Source organism: Ranitomeya imitator, chromosome 10, assembly GCF_032444005.1.
Source record: "Ranitomeya imitator isolate aRanImi1 chromosome 10, aRanImi1.pri, whole genome shotgun sequence".
In the NCBI taxonomy this organism is placed as follows: Eukaryota; Metazoa; Chordata; class Amphibia; order Anura; family Dendrobatidae; genus Ranitomeya; species Ranitomeya imitator.
This window is the reverse complement of record NC_091291.1, coordinates 8,096,705-8,116,544: the sequence shown is the minus strand read 5'-3', so window position 1 is coordinate 8,116,544 and position 19,840 is coordinate 8,096,705. Positions and strand designations below refer to the sequence as shown.

General features: G+C 40.0%; 1 protein-coding gene across 2 annotated transcripts in view; it reads right to left on the bottom strand.

Moving 5' to 3' along the window:
* Positions 1-19,840, bottom strand: part of ARHGAP33 (Rho GTPase activating protein 33) — a 73,477-nt gene that overhangs the window by 24,240 nt on the left and 29,397 nt on the right. For both annotated transcript variants that reach the window (XM_069741735.1, XM_069741737.1), the window contains 10 exons: positions 16,377-16,454; positions 16,216-16,282; positions 15,396-15,452; positions 15,125-15,274; positions 14,883-14,985; positions 8,479-8,623; positions 8,281-8,363; positions 8,071-8,178; positions 7,729-7,859; positions 5,240-5,417 (listed from right to left, as the gene is read on the bottom strand). In XM_069741735.1, the coding sequence (XP_069597836.1) occupies positions 5,240-5,417; positions 7,729-7,859; positions 8,071-8,178; positions 8,281-8,363; positions 8,479-8,623; positions 14,883-14,985; positions 15,125-15,274; positions 15,396-15,452; positions 16,216-16,282; positions 16,377-16,454 (1,100 nt within the window). The remainder of the gene's footprint in view (positions 1-5,239; positions 5,418-7,728; positions 7,860-8,070; positions 8,179-8,280; positions 8,364-8,478; positions 8,624-14,882; positions 14,986-15,124; positions 15,275-15,395; positions 15,453-16,215; positions 16,283-16,376; positions 16,455-19,840) is intronic.

Below are 19,840 nucleotides of genomic sequence, written 5' to 3'. Positions count from 1 at the left end.
ATTATGGGTTGCAGCTTCATCTATCTGCTTTAGAAGTAGACTTTCCATGTGAAGTAAGTCTTCACAAGGTTGCCACACACTGTTGTTGGTATGTTGGCCCATTCCTCCATGCAGATCTCCTCTAGAGCAGTGATGTTTTTGGCTTTTCGCTTGGCAACACGGACTTTCAACTCCCTCCAAAGGTTTTCTATAGGGTTGAGATCTGGAGACTGGCTAGGCCACTCCAGGACCTTGAAATGCTTCTTACGAAGCCACTCCTTTGTTGCCCTGGCAGTGTGCTTTGGATCATTGTCATGTTGAAAGACCCAGCCACGTTTCATCTTCAATGCCCTTGCTGATGGAAGGAGGTTTGCACTCAAAATCTCACGATACATGGCCCCATTCATTCTTTCATGTACCCAAATCAGTCGTCCTGGCCCCTTTGCAGAGAAACAGCCCCAAAGCATGATGTTTCCACCACCATGCTTTACAGTAGGTATGGTGTTTGATGGATGCAACTCAGTATTCTTTTTCCTCCAAACACGACAAGTTGTGTTTCTACCAAACAGTTCCAGTTTGGTTTCATAAGACCATAGGACATTCTCCCAAAACTCCTCTGGATCATCCAAATGCTCTCTAGCAAACTTCAGACGGGCCCGGACATGTACTGGCTTAAGCAGTGGGACACGTCTGGCACTGCAGGATCTGAGTCCATGGTGGCGTAGCGTGTTACTTATGGTAGGCCTTGTTACATTGGTCCCAGCTCTCTGCAGTTCATTCACTAGGTCCCCCCGCGTGGTTCTGGGATTTTTGCTCACCGTTCTTGTGATCATTCTGACCCCACGGGGTGGGATTTTGCGTGGAGCCCCAGATCGAGGGAGATTATCAGTGGTCTTGTATGTCTTCCATTTTCCAATTATTGCTCCCACTGTTGATTTCTTCACTCCAAGCTGGTTGGCTATTGCAGATTCAGTCTTCCCAGCCTGGTGCAGGGCTACAATTTTGTTTCTGGTGTCCTTTGACAGCTCTTTGGTCTTCACCATAGTGGAGTTTGGAGTCAGACTGTTTGAGGGTGCGCACAGGTGTCTTTTTATACTGATAACAAGTTTAAACAGGTGCCATTACTACAGGTAATGAGTGGAGGACTGAGGAGCATCTTAAAGAAGAAGTTACAGGTCTGTGAGAGCCAGAAATCTTGATTGTTTGTTTCTGACCAAATACTTATTTTCCACCATAATATGCAAATAAATTGTTAAAAAAACAGACAATGTGATTTTCTGGATTTTTTTTTCTCAGTTTGTCTCCCATAGTTGAGGTCTACCTATGATGTAAATTACAGACGCCTCTCATCTTTTTAAGTGGTGGAACTTGCACTATTGCTGACTGACTAAATACTTTTTTGCCCCACTGTATATATAACATCCATATAAAAGTCCATAGACTTTTTTTTTTTTTCCCCCTCTATCTTTATAGTAGTTATATTCTTGTACATAGGGGCAGTATTATAGTAGTTATATTCTTGTACATAGAGGGCAGTATTATAGTAGTTATATTCTTGTACATAGGAGCAGTATTATAGTAGTTATATTCTTGTACATAGGGTCAGTATTATAGTAGTTATATTCTTGTACATAGGGGCAGTATTATAGTAGTTATATTCTTGTACATAGGGAGCACTATTATAGTAGTTATATTCTTGTACATAGGAGCAGTATTATAGTAGTTATATTCTTGTACATAGGAGCAGTATTATAGTAGTTATATTCTTGTACATAGGGGGCAGTATTATAGTAGTTATATTCTTGTACATAGGGGCAGTATTATAGTAGTTATATTCTTGTACATAGGGGGCAGTATTATAGTAGTTATATTCTTGTACATAGGAGCAGTATTATAGTAGTTATATTCTTGTACATAGGGGCAGTATTATAGTAGTTATATTCTTGTACATAGGGGCAGTATTATAGTAGTTATATTCTTGTACATAGGGAGCACTATTATAGTAGTTATATTCTTGTACATAGGAGCAGTATTATAGTAGTTATATTCTTGTACATAGGAGCAGTATTATAGTAGTTATATTCTTGTACATAGGGGGCAGTATTATAGTAGTTATATTCTTGTACATAGGAGCAGTATTATAGTAGTTATATTCTTGTACGTAGGGCCAGTATTATAGTAGTTATATTCTTGTACATAGGAGCAGTATTATAGTAGTTATATTCTTGTACATAGGGGCAGTATTATAGTAGTTATATTCTTGCACATAGGAGCAGTATTATAGTAGTTATATTCTTGTACATAGGAGCAGTATTATAGTAGTTATATTCTTGTACATAGGAGCAGTATTATAGTAGTTATATTCTTGTACATAGGGGCAGTATTATAGTAGTTATATTCTTGTACATAGGGGGCAGTATTATAGTAGTTATATTCTTGTACATAGGGGCAGTATTATAGTAGTTATATCCTTGTACATAGGGGCAGTATTATAGTAGTTATATCCTTGTACATAGGGGCAGTATTATAGTAGTTATATTCTTGTACATAGGGGGCAGTATTATAGTAGTTATATTCTTGTACATAGGAGCAGTATTATAGTAGTTATATTCTTGTACATAGGAGCAGTATTATAGTAGTTATATTCTTGTACATAGGAGCAGTATTATAGTAGTTATATTCTTGTACATAGGGGGCAGTATTATAGTAGTTATATTCTTGTACATAGGGGCAGTATTATAGTAGTTATATTCTTGTACATAGGGGGCAGTATTATAGTAGTTATATTCTTGTACATAGGAGCAGTATTATAGTAGTTATATTCTTGTACATAGGGGCAGTATTATAGTAGTTATATTCTTGTACATAGGGGCAGTATTATAGTAGTTATATTCTTGTACATAGGGAGCACTATTATAGTAGTTATATTCTTGTACATAGGAGCAGTATTATAGTAGTTATATTCTTGTACATAGGAGCAGTATTATAGTAGTTATATTCTTGTACATAGGGGGCAGTATTATAGTAGTTATATTCTTGTACATAGGAGCAGTATTATAGTAGTTATATTCTTGTACGTAGGGCCAGTATTATAGTAGTTATATTCTTGTACATAGGAGCAGTATTATAGTAGTTATATTCTTGTACATAGGGGCAGTATTATAGTAGTTATATTCTTGCACATAGGAGCAGTATTATAGTAGTTATATTCTTGTACATAGGAGCAGTATTATAGTAGTTATATTCTTGTACATAGGAGCAGTATTATAGTAGTTATATTCTTGTACATAGGGGCAGTATTATAGTAGTTATATTCTTGTACATAGGGGGCAGTATTATAGTAGTTATATTCTTGTACATAGGGGCAGTATTATAGTAGTTATATCCTTGTACATAGGGGCAGTATTATAGTAGTTATATCCTTGTACATAGGGGCAGTATTATAGTAGTTATATTCTTGTACATAGGGGGCAGTATTATAGTAGTTATATTCTTGTACATAGGAGCAGTATTATAGTAGTTATATTCTTGTACATAGGGGGCAGTATTATAGTAGTTATATTCTTGTATATAGGGGCAGTATTATAGTAGTTATATTCTTGCACATAGGAGCAGTATTATAGTAGTTATATTCTTGTACATAGGGGCAGTATTATAGTAGTTATATCCTTGTACATAGGGGCAGTATTATAGTAGTTATATTCTTGTACATAGGAGCAGTATTATAGTAGTTATATTCTTGTACATAGGGGGCAGTATTATAGTAGTTATATTCTTGTACATAGGAGCAGTATTATAGTAGTTATATTCTTGTACATAGGGGCAGTATTATAGTAGTTATATTCTTGTACATAGGGGCAGTATTATAGTAGTTATATTCTTGTACATAGGGGGCAGTATTATAGTAGTTATATTCTTGTACATAGGAGCAGTATTATAGTAGTTATATTCTTGTACATAGGGGGCAGTATTATAGTAGTTATATTCTTGTATATAGGGGCAGTATTATAGTAGTTATATTCTTGCACATAGGAGCAGTATTATAGTAGTTATATTCTTGTACATAGGGGCAGTATTATAGTAGTTATATCCTTGTACATAGGGGCAGTATTATAGTAGTTATATTCTTGTACATAGGAGCAGTATTATAGTAGTTATATTCTTGTACATAGGGGGCAGTATTATAGTAGTTATATTCTTGTACATAGGAGCAGTATTATAGTAGTTATATTCTTGTACATAGGGGCAGTATTATAGTAGTTATATTCTTGTACATAGGGGCAGTATTATAGTAGTTATATTCTTGTACATAGGGGCAGTATTATAGAGGTTATATTCTTGTACATAGGGGCAGTATTATAGAGGTTATATTCTTGTACATAGGGGCAGTATTATAGTAGTTATATTCTTGTACATAGGAGCAGTATTATAGTAGTTATATTCTTGTACATAGTGGCAGTATTATAGTTGTTATATTCTTGTATATAGGGACAGTATTATAGTAGTTATATTCTTGTATATAGGGGCAGTATTATAGAGGTTATATTCTTGTACATAGGGGCAGTATTATAGTAGTTATATTCTTGTACATAGGGGCAGTATTATAGAGGTTATATTCTTGTACATAGGGGCAGTATTATAGAGGTTATATTCTTGTACATAGGGGCAGTATTATAGTAGTTATATTCTTGTACATAGGAGCAGTATTATAGTAATTATATTCTTGTACATAGAGTATTATAGTAGTTATATTCTTGTACATAGGGGCAGTATTATAGTAGTTATATTCTTGTACATAGGAGCAGTATTATAGTTGTTATATTCTTGTATATAGGGACAGTATTATAGTAGTTATATTCTTGTACATAGGGGCAGTATTATAGTAGTTATATTCTTGTACATAAGAACAGTATTATAGTAGTTATATTCTTGTATATAGGGGCAGTATTATAGTTGTTATATTCTTGTATATAGGGACAGTATTATAGTAGTTATATTCTTGTATATAGGGGCAGTATTATAGAGGTTATATTCTTGTATATAGGGGCAGTATTATAGTAGTTATATTCTTGTACATAGGGGCAGTATTATAGTAGTTATATTCTTGTACATAGGGGCAGTATTATAGTAGTAATATTCTTGTACATAGGAGCAGTATTATAGTAGTTATATTCTTGTATATAGGAGCAGTATTATAGTAGTTCTATTCTTGTACATAGGAGCAGTATTATAGTAGTTACCGTAGGGGCCCATGTGTTACCTTTCATCACTGCTCTCTACCACCCTCTCTTGCTTGTTGGGTAAAATTTTTTCAGCTCCTAGTTTCTCGGCTGCCTCCCTTTGGCTCTGACTCCGTGCCTGAGCCTCCTGCAGACTTACAAGGCGACCCGATGGACAACCACCCATCAGAGAGCGAGGTCTTATTGGCCCACACCGACCTGTAAGGACAGAAGAGAGAATTACAGCTCATAACATTTTGGTGCTGCCTAATGGAAATCTCTACACAATATTCTAAATAAAGAACCAATAAAAATCACTGGAGCTTCGCTTAGAAAGTTGTGACAAAGATTTTAAGTAAGGAGCTCTAAAAGTGGTTGATGTAGTAGTAGTTTTGGATGGATTTTACCTTTATTACGTCTGGCAGACATACTCTTTATACTATGTCTGCATAAAAAGTATTAGTTATAGAAAATGTTATTGTGAGGTCAAAATTGGCCAGTTTTTGCGGTAATTTTATTACCGCTTTCCCCTTGTGTATTCCCTTTTTTTTTATTCACTGTTGATTTCTATGGTCTTTATAAGTGGGCGTGGCACACAAGACTCCTCGTGGGCGTGGCACACAAGACTCCTCGTGGGCGTGGCACACAAGACTTCTCGTGGGCGTATCTTTCCGTTGTTCTACATAATTACTTTGTGATTAATACCCTCTTGGTTAAGGCCATAAAAACTAGGTCTAGCTTAAAACGCCCATATCTAAGGAAAAGTATGGCGGATTTAAGAAAAAATGGAGTACTCGGGAGTAGTGGATTAAAATAGAAGCAAAAACTGTTCACTTTTGACCTGATGACAAATCCTCCTTAAAGTGACATTCCACCTCCATAGCTACAATGTATCAGAATATTTTGCATATCTTCATTACTTCTTCCATTTTTTGCACTGTAGATTGGGGTGGGACACTCATTGTGAGAATGCAACCCTTCTCTGGTACTGCGAATATAAAAATCTATGGTTGCCGTAATGGGGGTGTGAACGATGTTTAAAGGTGGCTCTTTGTACAAAAATCTCATGAAGACATCTCAAACCTTCTTAAGATGCACTCTGCATAGATTCTCAAGTATTGTGAAATATTGGGAGGGAAAGGAGCCTGAAATATTTGCAAGTGAAGGAAATTGTACAAACAATAAAAAGGATTAAAAAGCATAACAGAAGTAATAAAATGGAAAAAGTTACAAGTGAGAACTTAAAAGAATGAAATAAAAAAAACCTAAGTATAGAACCAAGTCAATGGAAAACATTTTTATTGAGGCTGTCGGGACTGTCATCATTCACAGACATATGGAATATGGCAAAAACATCTGTACCAGCGTTTTTTAAAGCCTAATAATAAGTTAAAGTTTTTGATACATTTCATTATAAACCATTATATAAAAGCTTCCAGCGCCATTGCAACGTAGTCCCGAGGGATCAGGAAAAAGGTAAAACTTATAAAAACACATTGAAGCTTCGGCCTCTCTGTTTTGCTAGAAAAATAAAATTAAATTAAAAGCATCCATGTCACTTCTGAGTTCTACCACTAGGTGTCAGTCTTGAGCTCTGTCTCTGATTTTTCTCTAAGTCCATCTGGGGGTATCTCTGAAGGGCCTGTCTTCTTCTTGGCCTGGCACCAAGCTTCGGCTAAGGTTAACAGGTGAATCTTTACGGACGTGCAAGAAGCTCGACGGAGGCCGGACTGTTTTGCTGGTATTAAGAAGTTTGCAAAGAGAAAAAAAAAGGGAAATACAAAAGTAGACAGAAATGGATTTAGGTGCTAAACCTTAGCGGCCAATTCTAATTTTCTAATTGAAGCGCTGCCAAGGCGTAGAAGGATGCAAGAAGAGAAAATCAGCTCAGGAGGAAGGTTGGCAAAAGCTGGTGCTGCATGACAGGCAAGAAAAAAAAAATTGTGAGCACCTGTCTTTAGCTACAGAAAGTAAAGAGTGCAGAGAATTTCAGCCCGTGCCACCTGAAAAGGCACATGAGCAGTCTAAGAAAGTATTATCACAAAGGCTGAATGTCAGAGTTTCCAAAATATTACTTTTTAGGGCAGTGTGGGATGTTGAACGTGCCCATTACTGTTCCTAATTCTTTCTACACACCTGTCTTTTAGCTACAGAAAGCAAAGAGTGCAGAGGATTTCAGCCCGTGCTGCCTGAAAAGGCACATAAGCAGCCTAAGAAAGTATCATCACAAAAGCTGACTGTCAGAGCTTTCTAAATATAACTTTTTAGGACAGTGTGGGGTGTTGAACGTGCCCATTACTGCTCCTAATTCTTTCTAGTTTAATGTAAACTCCCATTCTAGAAATTTATCAACTACAAGTTTCTACAATGCATTAATACTAATACATACTCAGTACCTAGATCAAAATTTATAGGTTGCCTTCAGAGGGTTGGAAAGGTGGCAGAGTCAGTAAAACAGACTGAAGTCACATGCAAGAAAAGAGGGCAGCAGCTGAGGCACAGAGCGAATGGAGACAGGTAAATGTCTTACCAATTGACGTAAAGGTGTCACTAAATAGAGTCTCCACATTACACAGCAGGAACTCCACCAGCACCGATTGTACCCGGACTTCCCGGAAGGCATCAGCCCCTGGTATTCCAACAGACTCCATATCCCGGGACCTGAGAGAGATATAAAATATCACTAGATGTAGATAAAAAGGAATTTCATGGCATCAAATGTTCTAAACTTTCATGCATTTAACCATTTCATGAGTGATACTGTCTCCTGAGTTGCTGTAACTCAGCCTAGTCTGTGAGAGGCACACAGTACTACATTCCCCATCATTGCCTCTAACCTCAGAAGGACAATGGTTGGGTATGCTGGACTCACCGAAGGAGATTAGGAGCCCAGATAATGGCGAGGTTCCGAGCATGCATGCCGGTGCGGTCGCTGTGCGTGCTGAGACAGGACAGATGCCTCATCAGGTACTCAAGGGTCCTGTGGGGTAGAGATAAAAAATACAGGTTGTACTTACAGTGAAATCAGAGCCTTATATGAGAAGGCACACAGTTAACACATCACTTTCCAATATGGCTCTACCTGTAATGTGGAGGGGGAAGCTGCTGGATGAGGTCATGGACACGAATGAGCTTCTCTTCTTCAGCGACGGCGGACATTGCTTCCTAATGGAGGCAACAAAGTGCAATGGTTCATCAGAGCAGACACTGTTATATTCAGTACAGCATGTAGTAATAAGGGGACGGACAATCCCCCGAAATCACTACAGCGTCTACTCACAGTGAACGGATGATACAGACGATACGTCAGCAGAGGGTTCGGGAGCTCACGGAAGTAAAGCTTACACAGGGAACTAACACAGTGCACGTCCTGCAGATATGTATCCCGGGATAAATCCGGGATCCGCTCACTATCAAACTCATGTCTGGAGAGAGACGGGAAAAGTGACAGCAGCCAGACAAATACCAGCACACACTGTACAGAGGAGCAGTATTATAGTAGGTATATTCTTGTACATAGGGGCAGTATTATAGTAGTTATATTCTTGTACATAGGAGCAGTATTATAGTAGTTATATTCTTGTACATAGGGGCAGTATTATAGTAGTTATATTCTTGTACATAGGAACAGTATTATAGTAGTTATATTCTTGTACATAGGGGCAGTATTATAGTAGTTATATTCTTGTACATAGGGGCAGTATTATAGTAGTTATATTCTTGTACATAGGGGCAGTATTATAGTAGTTATATTCTTGTACATAGGAACAGTATTATAGTAGTTATATTCCTGTACATAGGGGCAGTATTATAGTAGTTATATTCTTGTACATAGGGGGCAGTATTATAGTAGTTATATTCTTGTACATAGGAGAAGTATTATAGTAGTTATATTCTTGTACATAGGGGCAGTATTATAGTAGTTATATTCTTGTACATAGGAGCAGTATTATAGTAGGTATATTCCTGTACATAGGGGCAGTATTATAGTAGTTATATTCTTGTACATAGGGGCAGTATTATAGTAGTTATATTCTTGTACATAGGGGCAATATTATAGTAGTTATATTCTTGTACATAGGGGCAGTATTATAGTAGTTATATTCTTGTACATAGGAGCAGTATTATAGTAGTTATATTCTTGTACATAGGGGCAGTATTATAGTAGATATATTCTTGTACATAGGAGCAGTATTATAGTAGTTATATTCTTGTACATAGGGGCAGTATTATAGTAGATATATTCTTGTACATAGGAGCAGTATTATAGTAGTTATATTCTTGTACATAGGGGCAGTATTATAGCAGTTATATTCTTGTACATAGGGGCAGTATTATAGCAGTTATATTCTTGTACATAGGGGCAGTATTTTAGTAGTTATATTCTTGTACATAGGGGCAGTATTATAGCAGTTATATTCTTGTACATAGGGGCAGTATTATAGTAGTTATATTCTTGTACATAGGGAGAAGTATTATAGTAGTTATATTCTTGTACATAGAGGCAGTATTATAGTAGTTATATTCTTGTACATAGGAACAGTATTATAGTAGTTATATTCTTGTACATAGGAGCAGTATTATAGTAGTTACATTCTTTTACATAGGGAGAAGTATTATAGTAGTTATATTCTTGTACATAGGAGGCAGTATTATAGTAGTTATATTCTTGTACATAGGGGGCAGTATTATAGTAGTTATATTCTTGTACATATGAGCAGTATTATAGTAGTTATATTCTTGTACATAGGGGCAGTATTATAGTAGTTATATTCTTGTACATAGGAGCAGTATTATAGTAGGTATATTCCTGTACATAGGGGCAGTATTATAGTAGTTATATTCTTGTACATAGGGGCAGTATTATAGTAGTTATATTCTTGTACATAGGGGCAATATTATAGTAGTTATATTCTTGTACATAGGGAGAAGTATTATAGTAGTTATATTCTTGTACATAGAGGCAGTATTATAGTAGTTATATTCTTGTACATAGAGGCAGTATTATAGTAGTTATATTCTTGTACATAGGAACAGTATTATAGTAGTTATATTCTTGTACATAGGAGCAGTATTATAGTAGTTACATTCTTTTACATAGGGAGAAGTATTATAGTAGTTATATTCTTGTACATAGGAGGCAGTATTATAGTAGTTATATTCTTGTACATAGGGGGCAGTATTATAGTAGTTATATTCTTGTACATATGAGCAGTATTATAGTAGTTATATTCTTGTACATAGGAGCAGTATTATAGTAGTTATATTCTTCTACATAGGAGCAGTATTATAGTAGTTATATTCTTGTACATAGGAGCAGTATTATAGTAGTTATATTCTTGTACATAGAATAGTATAATAGTAGTTATATTCTTGTACATAGAATAGTATAATAGTAGTTATATTCTTGTACATAGGAGCAGTATTATAGTAGTTATATTCTTGTATATAGGGGGCAGTATTATAGTAGTTATATTCTTGTACATAGGGGGCAGTGTTATAGTAGTTATATTCTTGTATTCTAGTACATAGGGGCAGTATTATAGTAGTTATATTCTTGTACATAGGAGCAGTATTATAGTAGTTATATTCTTGTACATAGGGGCAGTATTATAGTAGTTATATTCTTGTACATAGGAGCAGTATTATAGTAGTTATATTCTTGTACATAGGAGCAGTATTATAGTAGTTATATTCTTGTACATAGGGGGCAGTATTATAATAGTTATATTCTTGTACATAGGAGCAGTATTATAGTAGCTATATTCTTGTACATAGGAGCAGTATTATAGTAGTTATATTCTTGTACATAGGAGCAGTATTATAGTAGTTATATTCTTGTACATAGGGGCAGTATTATAGTAGTTATATTCTTGTACATAGGGGCAGTATTATAGTAGTTATATTCTTGTACATAGGGGCAGTATTATAGTAGTTATATTCCTGTACATAGGAGCAGTATTATAGTAGTTATATTCTTGTACACGGGGGTAGTATTATAGTAGTTATATTCTTGTACATAGGGGCAGTATTATAGTAGTTATATTCTTGTATATAGGAGCAGTATTATAGTAGTTATATTCTTGTACATAGGAGCAGTATTATAGTAGTTATATTCTTGTACATAGGGGCAGTATTATAGTAGTTATATTCTTGTACATAGGAGCAGTATTATAGTAGTTATATTCTTGTACATAGGGGCAGTATTATAGTAGATATATTCTTGTACATAGGAGCAGTATTATAGTAGTTATATTCCTGTACATAGGGGCAGTATTATAGTAGTTATATTCTTGTACATAGGGGCAGTATTATAGCAGTTATATTCTTGTACATAGGGGCAGTATTATAGCAGTTATATTCTTGTACATAGGGGCAGTATTTTAGTAGTTATATTCTTGTACATAGGGGCAGTATTATAGCAGTTATATTCTTGTACATAGGGGCAGTATTATAGTAGTTATATTCTTGTACATAGGGAGAAGTATTATAGTAGTTATATTCTTGTACATAGAGGCAGTATTATAGTAGTTATATTCTTGTACATAGAGGCAGTATTATAGTAGTTATATTCTTGTACATAGGAACAGTATTATAGTAGTTATATTCTTGTACATAGGAGCAGTATTATAGTAGTTACATTCTTTTACATAGGGAGAAGTATTATAGTAGTTATATTCTTGTACATAGGAGGCAGTATTATAGTAGTTATATTCTTGTACATAGGGGGCAGTATTATAGTAGTTATATTCTTGTACATAGGAGCAGTATTATAGTAGTTATATTCTTCTACATAGGAGCAGTATTATAGTAGTTATATTCTTGTACATAGGAGCAGTATTATAGTAGTTATATTCTTGTACATAGAATAGTATAATAGTAGTTATATTCTTGTACATATGAGCAGTATTATAGTAGTTATATTCTTATATATAGAAGCAGTATTATAGTAGTTATATTCTTGTACATAGGGGCAGTATTATAGTAGTTATATTCTTGTACATAGGAGCAGTATTATAGTAGTTACATTCTTTTACATAGGGGGCAGTATTATAGTAGTTATATTCTTGTACATAGGGGGCAGTGTTATAGTAGTTATATTCTTGTATTCTAGTACATAGGGGCAGTATTATAGTAGTTATATTCTTGTACATAGAGGCAGTATTATAGTAGTTATATACTTGTACATAGGAGCAGTATTATAGTAGTTATATTCTTGTACATAGGAGCAGTATTATAGTAGTTATATTCTTGTACATAGGAGCAGTATTATAGTAGTTATATTCTTGTACATAGGGGGCAGTGTTATAGTAGTTATATTCTTGTATTCTAGTACATAGGGGCAGTATTATAGTAGTTATATTCTTGTACATAGGGGCAGTATTATAGTAGTTATATTCTTGTACATAGGAGCAGTATTATAGTAGTTATATTCTTGTACATAGGGGGCAGTATTATAATAGTTATATTCTTGTACATAGGAGCAGTATTATAGTAGCTATATTCTTGTACATAGGAGCAGTATTATAGTAGTTATATTCTTGTACATAGGAGCAGTATTATAGTAGTTATATTCTTGTACATAGGGGCAGTATTATAGTAGTTATATTCTTGTACATAGGGGCAGTATTATAGTAGTTATATTCTTGTACACGGGGGTAGTATTATAGTAGTTATATTCTTGTACATAGGGGGCAGTATTATAGTAGTTATATTCTTGTATATAGGAGCAGTATTATAGTAGTTATATTCTTGTACATAGGAGGCAGTATTATAGTAGTTATATTCTTGTACACGGGGGTAGTATTATAGTAGATATATTCTTGTACATAGGAGCAGTATTATAGTAGTTATATTCTTGTACATAGGGGCAGTATTATAGCAGTTATATTCTTGTACATAGGGGCAGTATTATGGCAGTTATATTCTTGTACATAGGGGCAGTATTTTAGTAGTTATATTCTTGTACATAGGGGCAGTATTATAGCAGTTATATTCTTGTACATAGGGGCAGTATTATAGCAGTTATATTCTTGTACATAGGGGCAGTATTATAGTAGTTATATTCTTGTACATAGGGGCAGTATTATAGCAGTTATATTCTTGTACATAGGGGGCAGTATTATAGTAGTTATATTCTTATACATAGAGGCAGTATTATAGTAGTTATATTCTTGTACATAGGGGGCAGTATTATAGTAGTTATATTCTTATACATAGAGGCAGTATTATAGTAGTTATATTCTTGTACATAGGAGCAGTATTATAGCAGTTATATTCTTGTACATAGGGGCAGTATTATAGCAGTTATATTCTTGTACATAGGGGCAGTATTATAGCAGTTATATTCTTGTACATAGGGGGCAGTATTATAGTAGTTATATTCTTGTATAGGAGCAGTATTATAGTAGTTATATTCTTGTACATAGGGGGCAGTATTATAGTAGTTATATTCTTGTACATAGGGGCAGTATTATAGCAGTTATATTCTTGTACATAGGGGCAGTATTATAGCAGTTATATTCTTGTACATAGGAGCAGTATTATAGTAGTTATATTCTTGTACATAGGAGCAGTATTATAGTAGTTATATTCTTGTACATAGGAGCAGTATTATAGTAGTTATATTCTTGTACATAGGGGCAGTATTATAGTAGTTATATTCTTGTACATAGGAGCAGTATTATAGTAGTTATATTCTTGTACATAGGAGCAGTATTATAGTAGTTATATTCTTGTACATAGGAGGCAGTATTATAGTAGTTATATTCTTATACATAGGAGCAGTATTATAGTAGTTATATTCTTGTACATAGGAGCAGTATTATAGTAGTTATATTCTTGTACATAGGAGTAGTATTATAGTAGTTATATTCTTGTACATAGGGGGCAGTATTATAGTAGTTATATTCTTGTACATAGGGGCAGTATTATAGCAGTTATATTCTTGTACATAGGGGCAGTATTATAGCAGTTATATTCTTGTACATAGGGGCAGTATTATAGCAGTTATATTCTTGTACATAGGAGCAGTAGTGCTCCTCGCTCCGGTGCGGCTCCGTCTCTAGCGTCCTCTGGCAGTGACACTCAGGTTAGAGGCTGCGGTGATGTAGTCAGTGCTGGAGACGGAGCCGCACGAGGAGCAGGTAAATATTGAAAGCGTCGGCGTCTTGAGCGAAGAGAGGGGAGTATGTGATTTTTTTTTATTGCAGCAGCAGCATTCTATATGGCACAGCTTTATATGGAGCATCTATGGGGCCATAATGAACGGTATGGAGCATCTATTTTTATTTTTGAAATTCACCGGTAGCTGCTGCATTTCCCACCCTAGGCTTATACTCGAGTCAATAAGTTTTCCCAGTTTTTTGTGGCAAAATTAGGGGGTCGGCTTATACTCGAGTATATACGGTAATTATGTTTCTGCAGCAGTCATACTTCTTGGTAATATTAATGGTGAATGCCTCTCTGTTGGTAAAAAGTCATTGGAAAAAATATAATCTATAAAACAGGACACATCTGGAGTTTAATCTGAAATGTCCATGTTAACCCTGCAGCCTCTGGATCTCGATGTTTGGAGAAATCAGTATCCTGGCCTGTAGTCAGCCAGCAGGAGGAAACCGTGCTAGGAGGACACCTTGTCAGACGTGAGTGACAGCGGCTAATCAGCACATCCACGGGACTTACCGGAGTTTCTGGATGTTGGAGGAGACTCCTGATAGACGATAAATCCCATCTACTACTCCAAATTTTTCTATGAATTGAGCACAAGAGACCAAGACTCTGGGAACTGCACAAAAACAGAAAGATTAGAAGTAGATAAATGGACAACTACATTGGACGCAATACCTCTCTGTAAACCTGACCTTGCCCCTCCATGTGCGGCACTGCTGACAGTGCACTTTTAGCTTTAGGAGGTCACGTCTTACCTTCTTCCCCAGAATCCAGCAGATGTTCTCCCAGGTCCGTCCCAAACACCCTCTCCCGGAGTATCCCGCGCTGTCGCAGGCGTTGCTTGCTCGGCCTGGAAGCCATAAAGCTGCGCAGTAATCCCGCCAGCTTTCCATGGCGACGACATACTGCAGAGCGGAGAAGACGCCATGAGCGGAAACAGCGGCGGTGACCGGAGAACCGGAAAATGGATTGACAGATGGGGCGTGTGAAATGCCAATGTGGTAGACGCGGGGTTCGGTATCTCACCTGGTCTGGGATAGTTGGAGCCATGCGGAGATGTGATGGACAACTTTATATCACCTTCTGTGAACAGACAGACAGGTAACAAAAAGGTACAAGACAGCGGAGCCAAAGCCGCACACACAAGCCGAGAGCGCTGCGGACTACAAGCAAGAGAGACCACACACACAGAAGAGACCGCTGCCATCACTACGGGAATATAGGGTCCCTGCAACCAGGACGGACCCTTATATAGGAGATAAAATGCAAAATGGGGTGGGGGATGGGTAATATCTAGACCACATCGTATGCGGCCCCTCTATGAGCGCTCCATGGGGCCGACGGGATGCACAAAAGAGGTCGTCCTACTGGCTTAGTCAGTACTTTATAGCCCAAATTAGTGGGGTATGCTCAGACAGGCCTTATTTAAAAAGGACCCTCTGAAAATGGACGTTTTGGGCCTTCAGAAAAAGCAAAAAAGAAAGACCGATGACATGGTAGGACCAGTTGTACAGGCGGGGGGTGGTCTTAAGGACGTGCACCATATGACTAAACATGTCCGTGGGATTCTCCACCACATGGAAACATGACGCGGTGAAGCGGGATGTGGGGATACGGCTCTGTCTAGTCGGGGTCTCCCAATCTAGAGGTGATGGTCAATGAGGAGGAACCCGACCCATGTTGTGTACAGAGACTGGAGAAATCACTGAGCGGATACAACACTGAGCCACAAGGAGCCACAATGGCCGCACACACAGCTCTGCAGAAAGCCTGCGGTGTATGAGGGGGTGATTACAGCAATGGCCTCGGTGCGGAGACACCCCACAACGGGCGCACAGGACAGTACCTGCAGCGGGAGACGGGTCCTTACTGTCTGTGATCAGCTGGACGCATTCGCTGGGGAAGAAGCCCACCTGACGGACAAGAGAGAATACAGGTCAGATACACCGCAGATCTGTCCATCCGGATGTATGATCAGATTGTATCAGCCCCCGTCTGACGACTCACCTGGAAGCTGTGCTTCCCTCTCCACCAGCTGGTGTCCTCCCGCGGGGGCATATCGATGACCGACACAATGTCGCCAACCTGTCAGCAGAGCAAGGGGTAGTGAGGTAGTCAGAGACCGGACATCGTGTATGAGTCAGATAATCAGTCTATGACCGTCCACTGGATCTGTGCTGCTGGGGACCCTGCTCCTTCCATAAGATCAGCCCTCTCCTGACATCCTCTGTGCTGCTGTGGACCCTGCTCCTTCCATAAGATCAGTCCTCTCCTGACATCCTCTGTGCTGCTGGGGACCCTGCTCCTTCCTCATGATCAGCCCTCTCCTGACATCCTCTGTGCTGCTGTGGACCATGCTCCTTCCATAAGATCAGCCCTCTCCTGACATCCTCTGTGCTGCTGTGGACCATGCTCCTTCCCCATGATCAGCCCTCTCCTGACATCCTCTGTGCTGCTGGGGACCCTGCTCCTTCCATAAGATCAGTCCTCTCCTGACATCCTCTGTGCTGCTGTGGACCCTGCTCCTTCCATAAGATCAGCCCTCTCCTGACATCCTCTGTGCTGCTGTGGACCCTGCTCCTTCCATAAGATCAGTCCTCTCCTGACATCCTCTGTGCTGCTGTGGACCCTGCTCCTTCCATAAGATCAGTCCTCTCCTGACATCCTCTGTGCTGCTGTGGACCCTGCTCCTTCCATAAGATCAGTCCTCTCCTGACATCCTCTGTGCTGCTGTGGACCCTGCTCCTTCCATAAGATCAGCCCTCTCCTGACATCCTCTGTGCTGCTGTGGACCCTGCTCCTTCCATAAGATCAGTCCTCTCCTGACATCCTCTGTGCTGCTGTGGACCCTGCTCCTTCCATAAGATCAGTCCTCTCCTGACATCCTCTGTGCTGCTGGGGACCCATCTCCTTCCATAAGATCAGCCCTCTCCTGACATCCTCTGTGCTGCTGTGGACCCTGCTCCTTCCATAAGATCAGTCCTCTCCTGACATCCTCTGTGCTGCTGTGGACCATGCTCCTTCCATAAGATCAGTCCTCTCCTGACATCCTCTGTGCTGCTGTGGACCATGCTCCTTCCATAAGATCAGTCCTCTCCTGACATCCTCTGTGCTGCTGTGGACCCTGCTCCTTCCATAAGATCAGTCCTCTCCTGACATCCTCTGTGCTGCTGTGGACCATGCTCCTTCCATAAGATCAGTCCTCTCCTGACATCCTCTGTGCTGCTGGGGACCCTGCTCCTTCCATAAGATCAGCCCTCTCCTGACATCCTCTGTGCTGCTGTGGACCCTGCTCCTTCCATAAGATCAGTCCTCTCCTGACATCCTCTGTGCTGCTGTGGACCCTGCTCCTTCCATAAGATCAGTCCTCTCCTGACATCCTCTGTGCTGCTGGGGACCCTGCTCCTTCCATAAGATCAGTCCTCTCCTGACATCCTCTGTGCTGCTGGGGACCCTGCTCCTTCCATAAGATCAGTCCTCTCCTGACATCCTCTGTGCTGCTGTGGACCATGCTCCTTCCATAAGATCAGTCCTCTCCTGACATCCTCTGTGCTGCTGGGGACCCTGCTCCTTCCATAAGATCAGTCCTCTCCTGACATCCTCTGTGCTGCTGTGGACCCTGCTCCTTCCATAAGATCAGCCCTCTCCTGACATCCTCTGTGCTGCTGTGGACCCTGCTCCTTCCATAAGATCAGTCCTCTCCTGACATCCTCTGTGCTGCTGTGGACCCTGCTCCTTCCATAAGATCAGTCCTCTCCTGACATCCTCTGTGCTGCTGGGGACCCATCTCCTTCCATAAGATCAGCCCTCTCCTGACATCCTCTGTGCTGCTGTGGACCCTGCTCCTTCCATAAGATCAGTCCTCTCCTGACATCCTCTGTGCTGCTGTGGACCATGCTCCTTCCATAAGATCAGTCCTCTCCTGACATCCTCTGTGCTGCTGTGGACCATGCTCCTTCCATAAGATCAGTCCTCTCCTGACATCCTCTGTGCTGCTGTGGACCCTGCTCCTTCCATAAGATCAGTCCTCTCCTGACATCCTCTGTGCTGCTGTGGACCCTGCTCCTTCCATAAGATCAGTCCTCTCCTGACATCCTCTGTGCTGCTGTGGACCATGCTCCTTCCATAAGATCAGTCCTCTCCTGACATCCTCTGTGCTGCTGGGGACCCTGCTCCTTCCATAAGATCAGCCCTCTCCTGACATCCTCTGTGCTGCTGTGGACCCTGCTCCTTCCATAAGATCAGTCCTCTCCTGACATCCTCTGTGCTGCTGTGGACCCTGCTCCTTCCATAAGATCAGTCCTCTCCTGACATCCTCTGTGCTGCTGGGGACCCTGCTCCTTCCATAAGATCAGTCCTCTCCTGACATCCTCTGTGCTGCTGGGGACCCTGCTCCTTCCATAAGATCAGTCCTCTCCTGACATCCTCTGTGCTGCTGTGGACCATGCTCCTTCCATAAGATCAGTCCTCTCCTGACATCCTCTGTGCTGCTGGGGACCCTGCTCCTTCCATAAGATCAGTCCTCTCCTGACATCCTCTGTGCTGCTGTGGACCCTGCTCCTTCCATAAGATCAGCCCTCTCCTGACATCCTCTGTGCTGCTGTGGACCCTGCTCCTTCCATAAGATCAGTCCTCTCCTGACATCCTCTGTGCTGCTGTGGACCCTGCTCCTTCCATAAGATCAGTCCTCTCCTGACATCCTCTGTGCTGCTGGGGACCCATCTCCTTCCATAAGATCAGCCCTCTCCTGACATCCTCTGTGCTGCTGTGGACCCTGCTCCTTCCATAAGATCAGTCCTCTCCTGACATCCTCTGTGCTGCTGTGGACCCTGCTCCTTCCATAAGATCAGTCCTCTCCTGACATCCTCTGTGCTGCTGGGGACCCATCTCCTTCCATAAGATCAGCCCTCTCCTGACATCCTCTGTGCTGCTGTGGACCCTGCTCCTTCCATAAGATCAGTCCTCTCCTGACATCCTCTGTGCTGCTGTGGACCCTGCTCCTTCCATAAGATCAGTCCTCTCCTGACATCCTCTGTGCTGCTGGGGACCCATCTCCTTCCATAAGATCAGCCCTCTCCTGACATCCTCTGTGCTGCTGTGGACCCTGCTCCTTCCATAAGATCAGTCCTCTCCTGACATCCTCTGTGCTGCTGTGGACCATGCTCCTTCCATAAGATCAGTCCTCTCCTGACATCCTCTGTGCTGCTGTGGACCCTGCTCCTTCCATAAGATCAGTCCTCTCCTGACATCCTCTGTGCTGCTGTGGACCATGCTCCTTCCATAAGATCAGTCCTCTCCTGACATCCTCTGTGCTGCTGGGGACCCTGCTCCTTCCATAAGATCAGTCCTCTCCTGACATCCTCTGTGCTGCTGTGGACCCTGCTCCTTCCATAAGATCAGTCCTCTCCTGACATCCTCTGTGCTGCTGTGGACCCTGCTCCTTCCATAAGATCAGTCCTCTCCTGACATCC